This window comes from Neofelis nebulosa, chromosome 4 (genome assembly GCF_028018385.1).
Source record: "Neofelis nebulosa isolate mNeoNeb1 chromosome 4, mNeoNeb1.pri, whole genome shotgun sequence".
Classification (NCBI taxonomy): domain Eukaryota; kingdom Metazoa; phylum Chordata; class Mammalia; order Carnivora; family Felidae; genus Neofelis; species Neofelis nebulosa.
In genome coordinates this window covers 152861284-152882913 of record NC_080785.1, presented here as the reverse complement: position 1 = coordinate 152882913, position 21630 = coordinate 152861284, and the positions used below count along the sequence as shown (strand labels likewise).

Genomic DNA, 21630 nt, shown 5'->3' with positions numbered 1-21630 from the left:
CCATAGTCCCCTTGGAAATGGCTGAGATGGGCTCAAAAAGTAAGGAGGGCCATGGCTGTTAGGAGAGGTTCTGTCTCCAGCTGGACAGATGAGAGGCAGCTGGGTTGCGGCCTCTTTACCTCTCCTGCCTCACTCAGGACTGATGAAGGACACTGGGAAAACACAATGGTGTGGGTGACACAAGACTTCTGAAGATACTGAGGGGCGGTGACAGGCGCCCAGTACCTGGGACCCAGACTCCGGCTGCATAACCCCTCCCACCCGGCCCAAGCCATGTCCCCCTGGTGACCCACTCACTACCTTCACGGCACCTCCTGCAGGCAGGTGGCCCACATTATCGAGGGATCCCACCTTCGCCTGGGCCTTCTCCTTGAAGTTCAACTTTTGACTTTCAATCTTGACATCTCCTCCACCTGGTACCAAAATACAACCAGTCACATAGGCAAAGCCAGGCAGTGGGACCAGGAATCCTAGCTGGGCCGAGGACTGGCTATGTGCCCAATACAGAAATGGGGAACGTGGCTCTGAGCACAGAGGAGGAGGAAAGGACAGTGGACATGTTTGTCAAACAGGGCTAGTCTTCTCAAAGTTGGGCTGACAGTCTGCATCCGGCCAGCGGCAACACCTCCACAGAGAAGAAAGGCACCCTCAGCACCACCGCAGGCCTGCAGCGCAGCCTCCAGCCAAGCCTCTAAAGGCGCCGAGATGGTGTCTGCTTCGGGTTCTCTAGCCAATGTCACGACCCCCTGACTGGGTGGGGCAGGGCGCCCCACTTCCGTGCAGTGCAGGAACGCCCTGTCCGGCAGGGTCAGGACCCTTGTTTTACAGCCACCAGAGCGGGTGCTGGACAAGAGGAGTGACTTGCCCAAAGTCACCGCCAGGCTGGCGATGGCCAGAGGTAGGGTGGCGGCGGGGTCTGTCTGTGCTGCTGCATGAGCCACACTGTAGTGAAAAGAAGGCAAATGGAAAGAGGCTTCTCTGTCGTGGAGGAAAAGGAAGAGAGGTGGGAGTAGTCCCGGCACCGAGCTGAGAAAGGACAGGCACGGACTGGACCAGCCCCAGGGCCCAGCGTGCTCGGGCGGCCAGTGCACAAGGGGGAGGTTCAGGGCTCACGGCCACAGTGTGGCCACAGGGTGTGGGGCTGCCCTGCTCTCCCAGGCCCACCCCTCTGGAGGCCCGTCTCCTCAGCCCGCGTCACAAACCAGAGCACCCGGCTTTGTGCCAAGTTGGCCGCCTGTCCTACTCCTGCCCACCCCTCCCCACCGCCGAAACACCCAGCCTCGGGTCAGTCAGCGGCACCGGGGAAGGTGGCATCGCGCAAGAGTGGATTTTCCAGATAAAAGGGGGGAGATGAGGTGAGTTAAGGGCCAAACTGTTCTGACCCTTTTAAACAGAACACATTCTGCCGAGAGTTCCTTGCCTTCACCTTAAGTGGCCCCTGACGCCTGACCTCCAAGGAGCCAGATCTGCCAGCCACGTGCCTGCCGCTGCAGGGGAAGTGCCCTAGCCCTGGTCTACTGTCACCCAGAACCAGGACACACGGCTGTAGGGGAGGACAGTGGAGGCGGGAGCACGCCGCCAGGAGGAAGTCACACCGCCCCAGCAGCAAGACCCTCACCCGCGGCCTGGGCAGCGGGAGCTCACAGCTGGGGCGTCACTGCCTGGGAATATCCGCCGCCCGCAGTCGAACGGCGCCCCCGACACTGGCTCCCGGCGCGCTAATAGGGGTGCGGTGATGCCCGTGTGGACAGCGGCCTTTACCACCCCCTCCTCCTCGGATGTGCCTAAGAGGTTAGCGCCTGGGGCGCCCCTCCCGACAGGCACCGAACTGTCCCCTCCGCCGGCGGGGGAGGGGGTGTGGGGGTGGGGGTGGGGGGCCCGGCCTCCAGGAATCTTTATGGAATGACAAAAGCACAGCGGGGAGACCCAGCCCAGGTGAGGCCCAGGCACCCTGGGGGAAGCAGGGGACTGCACTCACCAGGTTTGTGCTTGATGTTAGCCTTGGACCCACACTTGGAGGAGACCTTAGAGATGTCCACCTTCTTATTCTGAATCTGAACCTGAGAAATAAACCACAAAATATTATTGCCTCAGAGAGAGGATGTATTTCAGGGCCAAACCTGTGTTCCCTTGACAATCTCCATGTTCAAGTTTCTTCTCTCCCTGTGTAAGGCCCTACCTCAGTCTGCTCAAGGTCAGGCTCACCTCCCCAAGTGCTTAAAAGAACGCTTCATATATCCTGCCGCCCATGCAGCTTCTGAACTCACCTCCTGCCAGACTGAACCAACGTTCCCACACGCTCCACAATGTTCCCACCCTGTCCGGGCACCTGCCAGGCAGCTCTTCTCCAGTTGTTCTGGACCCCCATCTCCTGAAATGTCCTCTTCTTCCACCTGAAATCTCACCCATCAACTCCTGGCCCAGAGATAACCTGGAATGATGTTTTGGTGTTTTCCTCTTAGTTCGTTTCAGTGCATTTTCCCCTCATGGCTGACAGCACAGATTTCTACGTATGTGTCTATGATTTTGTATTCCTGTTTAATTCATGTTATAAGCATTTTCCCCATAAAAGCTGGGAAATGTTAAGAAGGGGCCACATAATAATCCATTCTGTAAGATCTTATATAAACCTAACCTATGCCAGATAGGGAACATTTAAGGTTTTTTTGTTTTTGTTTTTTTTTCTAATTTTTCACCATTAAAACTCTGGCAGCAATAAATATCTTTGTGAACAGAAGTCATGGCAATTCTGATGACCTCTCAAGCAAAATGCCCAGAACTTCAGTTACCCGGTCAAAGGTTGGGACTGTTTTAAGGTTCCTGAAGCATGAGGCCAGGTTTCCAGGAATGTGACAACGGACGCCCACCAGAGAGTTTACGTGGTTTGTCTCCATATCCTCCCAGCCCTGGCTATTCCCATTAAAAACAACAACAACGCTCTTCCCGTGAGTGGCTGAAGGTGATTTCTGAAAACAGTTCGCTATTTACTTGACCCAGAAAACCCTACAAAATCACACAAGAGGTTCAACTCTTCGTGTTCAATTTAAGAACACATGTGAAACACTGCCCAGGCCATCAAGAATGCATGTATCTGAAATGCCACAAAGTAACTGAATGATGTCACTTTGCAGAAGCAACGTGTGCCATTCTGTTGCTACAATGGTGGAGACAGTGGTGTGCCCAGGCCTAACAGCAGGGCTGGACACAGCGTCAGTGGCCCAAAGAGAGTGTGTAATTTTACTGCACACGCTTAAAAATGCAGAGAGTACTGCTGAACTTAGGGGTTTAGATGTAGATCCTCTGGTCACTGCACATCCAGGTGGACAAAGCCCCCAAGATGTGGCGTAGGACTTACAGGGCTCATGGTCAGATTGCCACAGTGAGAGACGATCCTTACTGGAAAAGAGCAGATTATTCCCAAACCAGAAGAGGAAGTTGCACAGAAAAAAAAAAAAAAAAAAAAAAAAAAAAAAGATACCTCAGAAGAGACCGAAGGAACAAAAACTTACGGCCCGGGAGTAAATTCTGCATAAAATAAATGCAAATAAAAGTGAAAACAAGAAACCCTGCCGCCAACAAAATTCTGATTTACACGTGAAAGAGGCCCAGTCTTGGCTGCTCTGCTCATTATTAAGGATACTAAGCATTTGCACGATGGGCCCAGCGCGGTAGCCTGGAGCTCCACATCTGCCGCGACTGTGCACGACTACAGGCTCCACAAGGCCTTTCACAGATTTGCCATCCTGTCCACATTTGGTGAGCAATCAAGAGGAGGAATGGCCTTTTATACAAATGAATCCCGTTGGGGTTGGAGACTTGTCTGGGTGTCCTCTACACTTGCCCCTACTTTTGAGGTGGCCAACGGACTTTCATCTAGGTCTGCCCCGCAGGAGCCCTGGAAAAACATCTTGATGCCACGACTGATGGCATGTGTTTAAATTAGGAAAGGACGTCATCTATAGAGGGGCACTGGGTTCTGGGATGAAAACACCACAGTTCCCGTGAGTGGCCCAGCCGCTCCTTGGTTCTGTGGAAGAGCCTGGCTTTCCGCCACAATCAAGTCCTTCATGCGGTGGCCCACGGGGCCCTGCCGGCAGGTGTCATGCCCTTCTGGTGGGGTTTCATCACAGTGCCGTTCAATGGCTACCTTCTAGGACCCCGTCTTCCTTTCTCCAGTGTCAGGAAATACGGTTTCCATCCTATTGCAAGAGGATACATGTGACGTCTACTGGATCATTCTACGTCCACTCGCAGCCCAAGGCCTGGCACAGAGTAACTTCCCATAATCATCAGCTTGCCTGAGCCATCCTCACTGTTTCCAGAACTCTGCTCATACTATTCCCTAGCCAAGCAAGCCTACTGCATTCTCCTCCCCATCCTTCAAAGCCCTTCAAAGGTCACCTTCTTCAAAGGCTCTGGCTTCACTCTACCTCTTCTTCACTCCACCCTTCGGAGGGACATCAGATTCAGCAGGACACTGACTGCTTCCACGTTCAGTAATCATTTACAAAGTACAATTATCATCTCAACACAACAGCCTCCACTTTGCCTCACATTTCCAACAAGGCCACAATTCTCCCAACAGGGAAACAGGGAAGTACTTTTCCCAAGCAAACATCTGCCAGCTACTGAGACCAAGACAACACGTGTCCTGCAGCAATGGTGGCAGGCTCATCTTGTGCCACCCTTGAGACACCTGGGAGGGGTTCCAGGGGTCACCCTCCAAGGCCTGGGGCCTGCACGTTTCCTGAGACTGTTCTGCGACCGAAGCCACTGCTTCTCTACCTCCTGCCTGGTTCTCAGGTAAAGAATAGTTGATCAGGGGAAATTCTGCTTTGCGGATGTATCCCAGCCAATAAATGAAGAAGGAATGGGAGAACTCGAGCCTCACCATAGTATACCCCTACTCAACGCGTGGGTCTAGGTACTGGCCAACAGAGAGTGGGGGCGGGTGGGGGGACCAGACAGTGAAACACAATATGCCTCCTGACAGAAACACCACCACTACCTATAAAAGTCTCGCAAAGAGCTGGGGGAGAAAAAAAAAAAATCAAACCTGAATCAATTTAAAGATATGGAGGGACAAAGGAGTATATTAAATCAAAACACGGGGATACGATCAGCAGAAGCCAGATTCTAGGACAAACCACTTAGTTTACTCATTTATAAAATGCTGCTACAAACAAAAACTGAAGGGTGCCTGTAGAGTAAAAGAAACCTAAGGTTATAAGAGACAAGAGACGCATCAACCAACCACAATTTATGGTCCCTACTTGTATCCTGAGTGTCAGTAGGGGTTTACACACGTACATTAAAGAGTTATCTTAAAGTTATGAATGGAATATTTACAGATGAATGATGTATCTAGGACTGGCTTCAAAATAATCAGGGTGGGAACACACAGAAGATAAGATTGGCTACAAGGAGGGGCGCCTGGCTGGCTCAGTCAGTGGAGCCTGTGACTCTTGATCTCAGGGTTGTGAGTTGGGTGTAGAAATCACTCAGAATAAATAAATAAAATTAAAAACAAACAAATGATTGGCCACAAGGATAATAAATGAAGCTGGGTACATTGTAGGATTCTTTTCTACTTTTGCATGTATTTGAAAAATGCCTATGATTAAACGTTTTAAAAAGCTGAACTGTGTCCCCCTCACTTAACCCACTACCTCTGAGATGTCACTCTGCCTCCTTGGGCTGGTATGTAGAGAATCCATAGTAACTGCCAAACAATCCTCCCCTCCTTCCCTCCCCTGGCCACTCGCCTCCACTCAAAGCTTTAGGGAGCCACGTGCTGCTTCTCTGGCCTATGACGTGTTTCTCAAAGGTCCTCTCCCCGGCAAAGCCCGGCAGCTAGCAGAAGCCATGCCTGTCTCCGTGGTCCTCTTCCCACACACCAACCCCGGCAAGCACGGTACCTCAACCTCGCTGCAGCCGTTTCCGCAATCTGCCCCACTGGCCCGTGAGGACCCGCGGGCTGCTGTGGACAGCAGTACGGGCTGTTGAGATGGCAGTGCCCCCAGGCCTCAGAACCCATGACGCGCGCATATCCCCCCTCACGGGGGTGGAATGGAAGAAAAACGGTCACAAAATTTTAAACTGGGGGGAAATCTGCTACGTGCCCTGCCCTGATGTCCTCCTGGCTCTCAAAAAAGGGGACGTTTGTATGTACACGGGGGCGCCGCGCAGCACTAACTGGGACCCTGCTCCAGCCTCTCATCTGGGTGCTAACTTCAGAATTTCTATACAGGAGGGGATGGGGTCTGCGGGTGACGTGTGACACTGTTCTACCTGTGCCAGCGGGCCCACTCTTTCTCAGCTGCGTGTCTATCTGTGGTGGCTTTATGGAGGGGCTGAGGGAAGCAAGTATGGCCCCTCAGTCAAGGCCGTCTACCTTCATCTCCCCACCTGGAAACACTGCTCACAGGCAGGTTTCCGAATGAGAGGCTGCTTAAGGAAGCCTCCTACAATACAATGCTTAAAAAAAAATCTTGGAAGTCACATGTAGGCAATGTGCCAAGACCACAGTAAGTGACAGATAAATGATGTCTATTTTGGGGCGCCCAGGGGCTCAGTCTGTTAGGCGTCCAACTCTTCGTTTGGGCTCAGGTCGAGATCTCATGGTTCGGGAGATCGAGCCCTGAGGTGGGCTCGGTGCAGACAGTGCGAAGCCGGCTTGGGATTCTCTTTCTCCCTCTCTTTCTGCCCCTCCCCCACTTGTGCATGTGTGCTCCCTCCCGCATTCTCTCAAAACAAACTTTGAAAAAAAAAAAATACATGTCTATTTTCCTACCTTGTACATACAACTGCACACTATACACAAATGTATTTCTGTGTCACACACACAATGACCAGTTCCTTCGTAATCTCTGCTCACTTCCTGTTCTCACCTAGGTCAAAAGCCTGAAAGGAAAAGCTGAGGCTGGTGCCTACGTGGGGCCCTCCCAAGCTGGATCTTTATCACCTTAACTAGATACTGTCTTTAAACACTTCACCCACTTCAGCTCATCGCACACCAGGCTGGCTAACGTCTGGCCAGCTACCAGGCCGGCTGAGTACGCCCCACCTCCACGTCAAGAGTGCGCTTTCTACCCACATTAGAAGAGCCACTGGTGCGAAGTGACTGGGAAGGAGGTGCAAGAAGGGGCCTTGTGTGGGGCAAGACAGGGCTGCCCTGAGGCTGATTCCTCACAATACGACCACTGGGCTGGGGAGTGTTTGTAAGCCACAGGCAGGATGGCATGGCCACTGAGGGGACAGGAGGGACAAAGGCCGAAAATGAAAAGGGTGAGCAGAGCAGAACTCAGTCCAGTCCAAGACAGTAAGGAGCAGGAACTGAACGAAGCCTAGAGAGACAGAGCAGGATGAGCTCCCTGACTGTGGGGTGGGGAGAGAAGCAGGGGAGAAGCCACGAAGGCAGAGGCTGCATGTGGCCTCTCCATAACACACCTCTGGTGCACGCTGGGGTCCCGCCTGCCTGAGCACTGTCACGAGGACACGTGGAAGGTGAACACGGTGTTCTCTAACGTTAGACCAGGGCCTGTTAGCTGGAGTCACTGTGCCCCCAACACACAGCGTAGGGCTGGCACAGAAGGGCAGCGTGATAAAAGGTTGTCTGGACGGAAGGAGGAAGGGGACAAAAAGAAAAGGAGGGGCTGAGGGAGTAAGAGGAAGAAGGACTCAGAACAGGGGAAAGTGGGTGAAAGAGAGCAGAAGGGAAAGAGAAGATGAGAAAAGATGCCAAATGGGCATCACCAGGGTGTTGGTCAGGGGTTCCCCAGAAACAGCTGGTCCTAACACACAGGAGCACTGAGCCTCCTCTCACTTTGCTGGCCTGTGTCTGGAAGAAAGCCCCGAGCCAGGCTGCTGTGGTCCTGGGAGCGCAAGCGGCCCTCTCCCCGGTGCCCCACGGGGCTACGGCTCAGACACCAGCTGTCCAGAGCTCATACTTACATTACCACCTCCAGGGACATGCTTAATATTGTCCTTGGAACCACACTTGGACTGAATATGGCTGTAGCTCACTTTTTTGGAGACTATCTGGACCTGGAGTGTTAGAGAACAGAAAAAAACAACACAAAGGGAGAGGGCTGGTTAGAACCGACACAGGGCAGGCAGTGAGTCCACACGTGATCACAATGACTGACACAGGGTGCCGTTACAATTCCGCCCCCGCCTGCAGGAGAGCAGCTGTGGAAAAGCACAGGGGAAGGAATCTGAAATGGCAGGACAGGGAGCGAAGACATGAATGAACAACACGAGCACAGAAGCACATGTCGCAAAAGGGCTCCACAGTCCTCATCACTGCTCCTTGGGGCTGGGCCGTGGTGCACAAGGCCCAGCCAGCTGCAGGCCCTGGATGCGCACTCAGGCATGGCCCCGCTCCCGCCTGCTCTCCCTGAGAGCTGAGACACAGTGTCCTGGGACTGCTCTCTGCAAGGATCCTGCTTATCCGGACTGGTCTTCGCTGAAGCTCGGCACTTCCCTTAAATCTGAGGCTGGGAACTGCAGCAAACAGACCCACTCGGGGAGGCAACGGCTGCTCAGAGAAGTGCTGGGCAGCTGGCTCACAGGGCACAGATCTGATGCTACAGGAAGGAAGGGACAGCATAGCTCAGTTATAAATGCAGATGGGCCAGAGGCCGCTGGAGCCACCATGCAGAATCCGGACACCAGGGGGAGCGCGGGCCACAGCCTCAGCAGCTCCACACTCCACAAGTAGCAGCTCCTGCGTCTGGGGGCTCGAGAAAGCACAGGACCAGAGTGAGATTCTGGTCTAGACTTTTTTTTCAACTCGACAGTAAAACACCTCTTCCATCCTCCAGATGCCCAGTCCTGTGCCCTGTGAGTTACACGCGCAGAGAGAACCGGCTCCAAGCAAGGCTGCAATGATGCACAGGCACACTGTCGTGTTTATGAATGGCTCTCCCTGGAATGCGGCCACACAAAGGCCCAGGCTCTAAGGGCTGGAACAAAGAATTCTTTCTGAGCCTTCCCAAGGAGAAACAGTTGCCAGCTTCTCCTTCCTTCCTTTGCTTCAGAGCCCTTCACAAATGAAGCAGGCCCCAAGCTGAAGAGTTTTCCACTGAACAGAGAAATCCACCCCGAGAGATTCCAGCCCAAATACCTCACTGATTCGTGCCTTCTTTGTAATGTCAGTGATGAATAACTGGTCAGCAAACCACTACCCAGTGAAACCCTGCTCTGAACCAGAGAACTCCAGGGCCTCTAGGAGTTACCCAGAAGCCTCACCGAGGGTACAAATTCCTTGCACTGAGACTGTCCACCCTGGTCCCTAAGGGCTGGAGGTTAAGGCTTCTCTGGCAGTCCCTGGATGGACAGATGACCTACCTGCCACAGCTAAAAGAAGGTTCTCACAGCAAGCAGGAGGGGCCTGCTTCCAGGGTGTGGAGGTAAGAGGAAAGAACCTAGAGTTTCTGTTTACCTGTGCCCTGCCGGTGGTATGCAATCCCTAGGCTGAGCGGGCTTCCAGTGGGAACGAGCACCTAAACTTTCAGTGAGGAGGTGACATGGGGAACCAGGGCAAATAAAGCTATCTCCATACCCAGCAGGTTACGAAAGGGGCCTTCTAGTTCAATTACAAGCACCAGGGCTCCAGGGTTCCAGGCGCAGCAGAGTAACCAATCCCATGTTTTACTGAGGAAGAACATGGGTGCTGTGTGTGTGTTTGCACACAAAATGGGTGGGTTTCACATCAAGGTCAGTGTGAAGGAAGTGGCTGAAAATTTTTGGATCCATTTTGTCCAGCTGAATAAATATTCCCCAAAGGGTAATGGGCTCCCAAATCTGTTAGCTGTCAGGGTTAATACAAAACTTTTTTCTGATGGCTGAGTCATCAAACAGAGAGGAGGGAATGCGGGGGCGAAGTAGAAACTGGTTAAGGATAGGAAAAAAGTGCGATAGAAGGGAAAGTGACTCAGGCTGGAAGAAACAGTTTATCATCTTTCACCTTCAAGAGGTAAAAGTCTAAATAAAACTCACTTTCCCAGCAGGTGGTTTCTGCGCACTCGCAATTGGACCGGCTGTTTTAGTGACTGCATTAGGTTCAGGCTTTCGAGCTGTAGCAGCTGCCTCTGTTTTTTTCTCTATTTTGGCCTGGATGGAGATAAAGGGAGGGCAAATTTCAAACCAAGAGGGTAAGAGCCCAAATGCCAAGAAGGGAAGAAAGCTGTAGGGGACTCGAATCCAGGCCAGGCCACCACGCAGAAGCAGGTCACCCTTGCTCCTAGGAACAAACCGTTTCCCGGGACAAACCAGCCAGAAGGAGGAGCTGCAGACTATAGTCTGGAGACACGAGGACAAGATCGAGACACCATCCGCGGAGAGAAGGAGGGAAGGAGGGCTAAGTTAGGGATTCTCTTCCGAGAGTGTGTTTTCCAGTCACAATGCTCCCCCACTCAAATGTCCTCGCCCCAAGCAAGCTGCTGTAGTCACAGGAGCCACTATTGATGATGGGAAGTGTCACACCACTCACCAGGCCAAGTCACTCAACTCCTCACCAAGACCTCCTGCAATTTTTGCCCAACGAAAGCATAAGAAGAGCACAGGAAGCGGGGGGGATGGTCACACCATCTGGGTACACCAGAGCCACAGCCTCTTAGCAAAAGCAACTCTTAGGCCCTTATTCCAGACTAATCCCAGTTTGCCATCAGTGTCTTCCAACAGTACCAGGATTCTGGGCCCTGTTCAATGTTTTAAAGGCTCTGGGGTTGAAGCAATTTAAGGATCCTACCCTGAATGGGAGGTGTGGTGTCTTAAGTGCTAGAGAATCACATAGGAAATGAGGTTACTGCTCCATGGACCCAAACTGGGACTTTCGCCACCACCGTTTGCTACACCAGGTCCCATCCCTGCTAACAGCTGACAATTCTGCGGTGGACGTAAACAGAAAATCCTTAAGAGTGAAGCACCTGGACCTCAACAGCACTCCCCACCACAGCCCTTCTGACAGCCCTTCTTCCCTGCAGCGGGCAGTCACCCCGGCCACAAGGGGGCACCCTATCTTCTTTCAGGCAGACATGCCTCTCCCAAGCCCAGGTTCCCCCTCCTGCGGGTCAGGTCCTGATGCTCACAGCACAGGGGTGGGGAGCACAGCCAGCAGGTCTCACAGGCCAGGGCTTCCCTGTTTGTTTTGTTAAGTACAAGAACCCTTTTGCCTCCAAACCAAAATGTACGCCTAAAGCCCAAAATACACACCAGGAGCCCCCCTGATAGAGATGGGAGGAGACAGTCTGCTGCCGGATGGACGTGGAGCCCAGGCTGCAAGTCTGTGACATTGAATCCGACGTCATGACAACCCTTCTGCTTCGGTGGGCCCAGGGGTGTGGCGTGGCAGGGAGGGAAGCAAGGGCTAGCATGCCAAGGACCACGAGCTCCAGGACTCACCCGGCCTCCTCCAGGCTGATGCTTGATGTTTTCCGTGGAGCCAACCTTGGAGCGGACGTTCTTCAGATCAGGGGTGGAAGCGTTGGTAGACAAGCGGCTCGGCTTCGGTGCAGAGGAGCCGGGCTTGGCTGACGTGGGCTTCTTGTCCGAGGAAGGAGTCCCAGAGGGCCGAGGAGGGGTGGGTGTGGGCTTGGCTCGGCCGGGGGCCACCCCTGCTGCGGGGGCTGCCCCGGGGACAGTGGTGTTCTTCTTCACTGAAGTGGTGGAGGTGCTCTTGGGGCGACTCAGGTCAGCTGCAAAGAAGTAAGAGATGACAGGGGATCAGCGGGAGAGAGCAGAAGGGAGCCTGGAAGCTGCAAAGAGGTAGGGGTTTAAATTAGGGTCCCAGGAGGTGGGGGACGGGTGTTACCTGGTGCAGACTTCGTGGCTGTCTTCTTCATGTCTGCAGGCTTTCCCTCAGTCTTGATGGCTGCACAAACATACACTTTTTACTATTTAATGTTTAACAAAGTGACCTAGTGAATGGCTCATCCAATACTGAGATTGATTCATTCATTCATTCATTCATTCATTCATTCAACAATTACCGAATGTCCCCTTTGGGCCATGGGCTGTGCTCGTCTCTGGAATAGATTAAGAGTAAATTAGACAGCCAGGTAAAGACTGGGCCCTTATGGAGCACAAAAGGCCACGCACTGTATCCTTACTCTTTTCTACAATCTTAACAGTGCCTTCCACATGGCCTTGGAAGTGGGTTACCAGTACAGGCCTGCGGAACCGAACAACTGACTTCCTATCATGTAAGCCCATGACCACAGTGTGCTGAGTAATGTGAAGTTACTAAGAAGGGAATAGTAATCCTACCTGGGAATTCATGAGAATCCCTTTCACTCAAGAGTTTTCTGAACAGACATACTTGCTAACTGCACGTGAAGATCAGTGTTCCCTGTTAAGGTCTGGTGCACAGAGACACACAGATCTCTCCTGTCTCCCCGCTGGTTCCCATGGGAAGGAAGGGTGACAGTACTCACTGGTGGGCCTCTTGGGCACAGGTGTGGGGGGGCTCCTGCTGCTTGGCCCAGCTGAGGCAGGAGTGGCAGCTGCTGTGGCTTTTGGAACAGTCTGGGTGCTCTTGGCGCCAGGCCTGAGCGCTGGGGCAGAGGCCGGCTTGGATGGGGAGGCCCGCTTCTCAGGAATCTTCGCCTCTGCAACAGGCTGGTAACAGGGAAGTGGGAATAAGAGCAGCAGGTCAGCAAGAGCCCCAGGAAGTCATGTTAAAGGACAGCAGAAAACAGGGGTACTATGGATTTGGTACTTCTTGGTAGGAAAATTTATACTGCTGAGATCTAAGTCCTTCAGACAAAGTGAGAAGCTGGCCATGTAGGGTGCTGGGCCAGCTGGAGTCAGGAGATGGGGGAGTCTAACTATCTCAATCCAACCTGAACCGGTGAGAATGAACAAACCAGTCAAGTATACCACATCACAAACGAAGTTTGCCGCAGGATCGAACGTATTTAATACATTAAATACATCAGTATTTAACGACCTGATGAAAGACAAATATACATAAACACCACAAAAAAATTAAAAATTATGTTTAAGCAAATTCAGTCATTCTTTTGGCTAAGATACACCCAGTGAGTGCTGAGCAGAATAGGGCTGCAGATGGAAAGAACACTGGCCTAACCAGTTCGATCCGAAGCCTGAGCTCCAACCCCAGTCAGGCCCCCAACTCACAGTGTGTTTCTCGGAAAATCACAGAACCTCTATGGGCTTTATTTCCTCATCTGGATAAAGGAGGTCAGGACCAGAGGATCTGTGGGGACCAGAGCACAGAGACGACGAGAAGGGGGCAGGTGGAGGGTGCAGGCCTGACGACCAGAGAGAATGAGAAGCACCGATGTCAGCTGTGACATCAAAAGGGAAAATCTGACAGCAAAAGGGAAAATTCTCTCAAGTGTAGGTGCTTGGCATCTGGGCCCCGGTCGTTCCTCTTCCGTGAAGGCGGGGTATGGCCTTACTAGTAAGGAAGGGAAGGGATCAATTTAGCCTGGTTTCTACAGGAATAGGAGAAGGACACACTCTTTTGATAAGCCTTCCTCAAGAGAGGAAGCCAAAACACAGACACAGTGGATCCAGCTCTTCTGCTCCAAGAGAAATGGCCACACAGGGCAGTGTGTTGGCAGAGACCAGCAGGACACTGCTTAAATGGAAAATCAGCTTAGGAGGAGCTCAGAAATTAAGGGCTGGCATCCAGTTAAAGTCTAAGTGAAAATGCAGGGTAATGGACACTTCTACAAATGAAGTCCCTGAAGTATGGTACGAAGAACCCTCAGACTGGAATAAGAGGAACTGTTCAGCTACCAGCTCTGTTCGGAATACATCGTAGGATTTTGTGCAGAGGGGCTCCCTCCTGTCTGCTCAAAAGTCTGAGTACTAAACCAGATACTCTGAGGTCTCCTTCAAATTCTCAGTATTCTGACTGTGATTCAGAATAATCTAGTAGGGTCTTCTTTTGCTAGTGGAAGTAATGGTGATAAAAGAAGTTGGAAAAAAAGGTTATTAAGGATAGAAGGCTCTTAAAAATGTGACACTCTTTAGCTGCCAGTCTCTTGGTTTCAGCAAGCTACAGAACCAGCCTGCTTTGGTAACTGCCCTTACTCTGCTGTTTCTCAATTCATATTTTCTTCTCTACCAGAATCCTAGATCTGCTTATTTTTTCTGAGTAAGTTTTTCCTCCTTTGTCTGCTTCTACAATCTTTCTACCAAAATAAAGATAAAAATAAATTTCTTAAGGCTTCATTTCTATCAATCTCTCCAAATGTTTTTATCTGTTTCTTGTCTAAAAAACAAGTTTGTAATTGTAATGCAGATCACCTTTTCAGATCAGCTGTGTCTCAAAATGCTGTCTAAAAGCTGCATGGCCATGAGGGGCACCTGGGTGGCTCAGTTAGTTCAGCAACCAACCCTTGGTTTCAACTCAGGTCATGATTTCACAGTTGGTGAGATCGAGCCCCACGTCAGGCTCTGTGCTGACAGTGTGGAGCCAGCTTGAGATACTCTCTCTCTCTCTCTCTCTCTCTCTCTCTGCCCCTCCACTGCTTGCACCCTCTCTCTCTCTCTTTCTCTCTCTCTCAAAATAAGCAAACTTTAAAAATAAATCAATAAATAAAAAATAAAAATAAAAGCTGCATGGACAAGAAAGAACAGTGCTGACGGAGGCCCAAGTATCAGTGCTGGAGTCAGACCCAAGTTCAAATACTAGTTCTGTGACTTACTGGCACTGGACCTTAGGAAGGTTATTTCATTGAGCCATGAAATGAGAATATGAATATCCACATCATGGGTTGCTGAGAGAGAGGAGTGAAGGAATTAACAGACATAAAGAAACCAGTACACTGCACTTCGTTTTTATTATTACTGCAGAGTAAAAGTTCACTATACACTGCGCCCCTGCCACTGTCCTGTCAGCCCCAGGATTTGTTGTACCATAGCTCTAGTCACTTTCCCTCTACTCGCTCTCTCTCTTTTTAATGTTTATTTTATTTTTTATTTATTTTTTCAACTTTAAAAATTTATTTTGCGAGAGAGTGCAAGCATGGGAGGGGCAGAGAGAGGGAGAGAGAATCCCAAGCAGGCTCCCCCACTGTCAGTGCAGAGCCCGATGCCAGGCTCAAACCCATGAACCGTGAGATCATGATCTGAGCCAAAATCAAGAACCGGACGCTTAACCGACTAAGCCACCCAGGCGCCCCTAATGTTTATTTTTGAGAGAGCACAGTGGGGGAGGGGCAGAGAGAGGGGGACCAGAGTATCTGAAGCAGGCTCTGCACTGACAGCAGTGAGCCTGATGTGGGGCTTGAACTCACTCATGAACCGGGAGATCATGACCTGAGCCGAAGTCAGACGTTTAACCAACTGAGCCACCCAGGTGCCTTTCCCTCTGCCCTTTTATGCAAATAAATTGTCTTCTAACAGTTAAGAAAAGCAGTCAACTGGGTAAATCAGGGTCAGAAAGCTTCATGAGATTTTATCATTCTTAATCTATGATAGGATTTCTCATAGAAATTCTTGGCCGTAGCAATTTCTTGGCCAAGGTTCCAGCCTATTCTACAATTCCTAGGTTCCACCAATTTTCTTTACAAGATCAGATTGATACACTACCATTTTAACATGGGACACTATTTCCCACCATGAATTTAAAGAATAACACCAAGCTGACCTAAAGGCCCTTCTCAAATAAAACAAAATGTTAAGGAAGAAAGCCACAGACGCCATCTGCCCTTCTAGGACAATCCTGTGAAGCCACTGCTGCCCAAATTGACTGATTTCTAGGCAATAATGTGGGTGACCTGAAAAACTGGAAAACTGCAGAGGGAGAGAGGGGGCCCAATGTCAAAAGCAAAGGAAGTTGTCACATGATGTTGGAACCTACAGAGATCAGTCAGAAGAGCTTTATCCAAAAAAGTAATGGGTAAAAATCACTTCTGTAGGAGGATTAAAGAGAAAGACAAGAAACCACATTTTGGGAATTTGATGGCAGAATTCTACCAAAAAGGGGTTAATCTAACGGGGTGTGGAGTGGGGCAAACTGGCTAACAAGTGTTCAAACCGTGAAGAGCAGGAGGGGCTGGGAGAAAGGAAGAGAAACCCAAGCAGATGCAGTATTGCCTCCAGGCAGGGGCAGGGAAAGGTACAAGGTCTGAAAGGCCTTCAGATGTTATGGCTGCATCCTGGGCCCCAAATGATTTTCAAGTCGCCTTTCCCCACTTCCCCCAATTCCAGCAGCTTGATTCCGCTGTCTGGGAGCAATGAGAGCCGATCGGACACTCGGAGGGGAGAACTTTTCCCTGGCAGAGTGCTTGGGTGGCCACTTACCTTAGGTTTTGCGTCTTTTGAAGGTAAGGTGGAAGGCCTGGCAGTGGTGGCGGCAGGGCGTTTGGGCGGGGCAGCCGGCACTAAGCCCGCAGCGAGGCTCATGGGTTTTTTATTCGACCCACCAAAGGTGGCGGGAGCCGGCTGCTTGGGGAGAGGAGTGGGCTGAGTTTTGGCTTTCGATGTTGAAGTCTTTGCAGGTTGAGTGGTGGCCAAAGGCTTTAAGTTGATTTGGTGGTGGTGGTTTTGTTTTTTTTTTTTAAAGGTCAACATCAAACACACAAACAAAAATAAAAACAAATTAAAAAAAAAGTATAAATTGCACAATTCAAAGTAAAATTATAAGCAATGAGGATCTATGCAACTGAAAAGCAGCATTCCGTTCTTCTGAGCTTGGTAAATAGTGGAAAGAAACCATGAGAGAAAGAAAACTGGGAATTCATTCTTACTGTCTCACAAATTCTAGCAGTTTGGCACCTGAAGACTTAAATTCAGTGACAGCTTTAAACAAGTAAGTAGCTTTTGGTGGCTGCTATAATAGTTTTAGGAAGAAAAGCCACCAGCAGGTGATTCAGCTGTTACTATTTGTACCTTGATGAGGCAACATCAGCATCGTTTTAGGACCACACTGAAGTGTGGCATTTCTACTCTGCAGTAAGTACCAGTAAGTGTCTGAAGCCTTGATCCACCTTAAAAATCTGTTTTCCCTTTTCATGAATGCAGATTGCAGAATTTATTTCCAAATAGTTTTGCAAATCCCTTTATTGTTGTTGTTAAGGGAAGCAGAAACCCTCTACAGAATATTTCTACACATATTCAAGATAATGGGGTCAAGGGAAGAGATTTTAAGGGTTGAGTTAGGCTACTATGGTAAAATAGGAATATAAAATATTTTCTAAGAAGGTCCAAAACTGGGGAAGGACCTACTAATAGCTCAGAAAAAAGAAATTCCATTCACAATCCAAGCAACAGCAGCAGAAGGTATGGTTTTAAAAAATGATATTGGTAGAAGAGAACCCAGCATTCCGGCACCTACCTTTGTTTTCTTCTCTGGGCTTGGTGGGAGCTCCTTGTTTGGAGGGGCGGTGATGTCATTTCCGGTCACACTCCCAGCAGGCCGTCCTTCTTCAGGCTTACTTATTCCTAAGAGGGGGAACAGTTATGCTAAGCAAATGTTTTTCATACCCATTTTGAAAATGCAAGTCTTAGTGGAGACAGACACTGACTAGCACTTCAATCTGAACAAAATCCACAGGGCTGTGCTCTGAAATGTGGATAAGACTCCCGAGTTCCTCTCATTGTGTCAGGACCGTTTCAGATTCCACAGATTCAGGCAGCCTGTCCCTGTGGAGAGGCAACCTAAGTGGGATTTGCACAGATGACCAATGGAAGGAAATGGCCCTTGAAGTTTGGTTTCCCTTCCCTGGAGACCAGCAAAGGGGCTCTGTCACCCAACCACTAACTCCCGGAGCACACAGGGGACAAAACCCTCTTCTACTAGAGTTTATCTCTTGGAATAAAGGTTGCTGAAAGATGGGATAAGAGCCAGAAGATCACCCAATGTCCTCCCCTTATTTCCTTTCCCTGTAAAGCACCACTTTATGGAGGATGTGAGATTAACTTGATCTGGTTCTAGCAGTGACCCAGATTTCCAATAAGGCCAAGGAGACCCATGAAATCAGACCCAAGGCCAGAAACAGTCTACCACCTAAGGCTATATGCCCAGCAGCACCACTGTGGGGACGTAATTCCAGATTTCAATAGGGCTACACCTGAAAATACCATGAAATTTATAACCCGGGTGTGGGAAAGACCTTTCTAACTGGCACAAAATCCAGAAGCCAAAGAAGATCAGCCTAAGGAAGAAGTTTCAAAAACTTCAATGACCACAAAAAAGAAAGAAAGAAAAGAAGAAAAGCCAAAAGGCAAATGATAAACAGGAAAAAAATTTTGAACCTCACATCAAAGACAATGAGCTTATTATATATAAAATACTCCTACAAATCGCTAACTTCTACAAAAGCCAATAACCCACTGGAAAAATGGCCCAAAGGATATGAACACAGTTTACAGAAAAAGAAATACAAACTGAAATACAAATTGAAAATAAAAGATGCCCAATTTTTCAGAGAAATGAAAATTAAAACCACACTGAGATGCCATTTTTAACCTAACATATTGTCAAAAGTCCTAAAATGTGAAAACAGCCAATGGGGATAATATGATACTTGGGGCTGGTGAACGTGTGGAATGGTACTGTTCCTATGCAGGGCAACCTACCAGTGTCTCTGAAAACTGTAGTGTAAATTCTAATCCAGAAATTCAATTTCCAGAAATTTATCTTAGAGATATATTCACACAGCAGCAAAACGGCAAATGTATAAGGCCTTTCATCAGAGCATTGTTCCTAACAGCACAAAATGGAAACAGCCAAAGTCTGTTAATAGAAAAGTGGTCAAAGCATCACGGCAAAGTATCAGATAATCTCAGCATCTGAAAACATAAAAGCATGACCGATACGGAATCATCTCTATTAAGTGAAGAAAAAAGGAAGGTGCAGAATAGGAAGGCAACATGAAACCATCTGTCTAGAGAAAGGATGGGGGCAAAATAGATTTCTAATGCAAATACACTTGTGCACGCATTCTAAAAACGCCTTAATTTGGGGAAGGGGGAATGGGGCACAGAATTAAGAGGGCAGGAGGCTTTATTTTAAGCATTTTAAAACATCATTTTGAAGTAATTATATTGATTAAAAGTTGCAAAGAAATGTACAGGGAGGGCCTGTGTACACTTCCTCCAGCTTCGCCCAGCGCTGACACCCTGCATTAGCACAGTACTCTATCAAAACCAGGAAGCTGATATTGGTACAACCCACAGAGCTTGCTCAGACGTTTCCAGTTCTACATGCAGCACTCATTTGTGTGAGAGTGTGTGCGTGTGCACGTGCGCACATATGCGGTGCCATGCAATTTTTGCACGTGGAGCTTTATGTAACCACTACTAGCAATCAGGACAGATCAATGTTCCATTAACACAGGCTCCCTCCTGTTACCCTTTTATAGCCACCCCACCTCCCTTCCTTTCCTAATCCCTAAATCTCTGGCAACCACTAATCTGCTCTCCATCCCTATAATATTATTTCAAGACTATTACGTAAATGGATCATACAGTATGTTACCTTTTCTGTCTGGCTTCTTTCACCCAGCATAATGCTTTTGAGATGTTACAACAACTGGTGTTGTTGTATGCATCAGTAGTTAGTTCCTTTTGACTGCTGATGATATGCCAGATATTCCATGGTACAGCTCTAACCCCAGTTTAACCATTCACCTGCTACAGTTACAAACATTTATGTACAGGACTTTTATTAAAATAGTGTCACTGTTAGTGTATGGACATGCAGTTAACTCCATCCTGTGACTTTGCTGAAATTACTTATTAGTTCCAGGAAGGTTTTTTTTTTTTTTTTCTTGGTAGATTCCTCGGAATTTTCTATATAGACAATCATGTCATCTGCAAAGAGAGCCAGATTTCTTTCTTCCTTTCTAATCTATATGCCCTTTTATTTCCTTTTACTTTATTGTGCTAAACAGAACTTCCAGTATTGGGTTAAGTAGGAGTGATGAGATCAGGCATCCTTGCCCTGCTCCTAGTCTTAACAGGGAAAGCACTCAGTATTTCACTACTAAGTATGATGTTACAGTAGGTTTTCTGTAGGTGAGGAAGTTGACCAGGTTGAGAAAGTTCTCCCTCTTATCTTTGATGAGTGTTTTTTCATAAATGGGTGATGAGTTTTGTTGAATGCATTTCTGCACTTATATGAATTTTCTTCTTCAGACTGTTGATATGGATAACCTTGATTGGTTTTTGATTACAGGACTAGCCATGTAGATCTGGAATAAATTCCACTGGGCTGTTGTGTATAGGTAATTTTATATATTGTTGGACGTGTTAATATTTTGCATCTACATTCATGAGACATATTGGTCTGCAGTTGGTTGTATACTGTCTTTGTTTGGTTTTGGTATCAGATAAATACAGACCTCATAAAATGAATCAGAAATATCGCCTCCTCTTGTATTTTCTGGAAGAGAATGTGTAAAATTGGTGTTAATTATTCTTTAAATGTAGGATGAACCCCTACAGTGAATCCCTCAGCAACTTTTTAATTAAGACTCCAATTTTATTAATGGTTATTCAGGTTATCTATTTCATCTTGGTTGAGTTTTGGTAATTTGTGGCTTTCAAGGAATCTCCTCTGAGCTGTTGAATTGGGAGTGTAAATAAAGGTGCTTCCAGTGCTCACTTGTTATCCTTTTAATTGCCACAGTGATGTCCCCTATTCCTGAAGTTAGTGGTTTGTGTCTTCTTTTTATCTTTGTCAATTTTGTTGAAGATTTATCAATTGTATTGGTATTTTTTAAGAACCAGCTTTTGGCTTAATAAGTTTCCTTTGTTGTTTTCTTGTTTACAATTTCACTGATTTCTGCTTGCTTCAGACTTATTTGTTCTTCCTTTTCTAGTTTCTTGATGTAGTAACTTAGGTTATTGATTTGAGATCTTTTTTCTAAGGTAAGCACATAGGGCTATAAATATCCCTCCCAGCACTGCTACAGCTGCATTCTACAGATTTTGAGATGTTCTATGTTCATTTTTATTCAGTTCATTTTATTTTTAATTTAAATTTTTATTTATTTAACATTTATTTATTTGGGGCAGGGAGAGAGAGGCCAGGAGGTGGGGGGGGGGGGGGGAGGGACAGGGAGGTCGGAGGGTGAGGAAGAATCTCAAGCAGGCTCTGCACTATCAGTGTGGAACCGACGTGGGGCTAGAACTCACAAACCATGAGATTATGACCTGAGATGAAATCAAGAGTCAGATGTCTAACCAGCTGAGCCACCCAGGTGCCCTTTAAGTTTTTATTTTAGTTCTAGTTTGTTAACATACCGAGTAATATTAGTTGCAGGTGTACAATTAAACATTTCCATACAACACCCTGTGCTCATCACAAAGTTCATTCTATTTGTTTTTTAAAATTTTTTTCCTAAATGTTTATTTTTTGAGAGAGTGCGAGAAGGGGAGGGGAAGAGTGGGTGGGGGACAGAGGATTTGAAGCGGGTTCTGTGCTGATGGCAGGGAGCCCAATGTGGGGCTCAAACCATGAGATCGTGACCTGAGCCGAAGTGGGACGCTAACTGACTGAGCCACCCAGGAGCCCTAAGATTTTTAAGTAATCTCCACACCCAACATGGGGCTGAAACTTACAACCTTGAGATCAAGAGTTGCATGCTCCACCGACCAAGCCAGCCAGACCCCCTCATTTTATTTTTAATTTTTCCTGTGATA

The 21630-nt window shown here is 48.4% G+C and overlaps 1 protein-coding gene across 20 annotated transcripts in view; it reads right to left on the bottom strand.

Moving 5' to 3' along the window:
* Positions 1–21630, bottom strand: part of MAP4 (microtubule associated protein 4) — a 197564-nt gene that overhangs the window by 4250 nt on the left and 171684 nt on the right. For 9 of the 20 annotated variants that reach the window (XM_058727102.1, XM_058727110.1, XM_058727097.1 and 6 more), the window contains 9 exons: positions 17318–17424; positions 16285–16500; positions 12438–12621; positions 11816–11875; positions 11407–11699; positions 10003–10116; positions 7954–8046; positions 1979–2060; positions 301–413 (listed from right to left, as the gene is read on the bottom strand). In XM_058727102.1, the coding sequence (XP_058583085.1) occupies positions 301–413; positions 1979–2060; positions 7954–8046; positions 10003–10116; positions 11407–11699; positions 11816–11875; positions 12438–12621; positions 16285–16500; positions 17318–17424 (1262 nt within the window). The remainder of the gene's footprint in view (positions 1–300; positions 414–1978; positions 2061–7953; positions 8047–10002; positions 10117–11406; positions 11700–11815; positions 11876–12437; positions 12622–16284; positions 16501–17317; positions 17425–21630) is intronic. The other 11 variants (XM_058727103.1, XM_058727111.1, XM_058727104.1 and 8 more) reach the window with 6 other exon arrangements.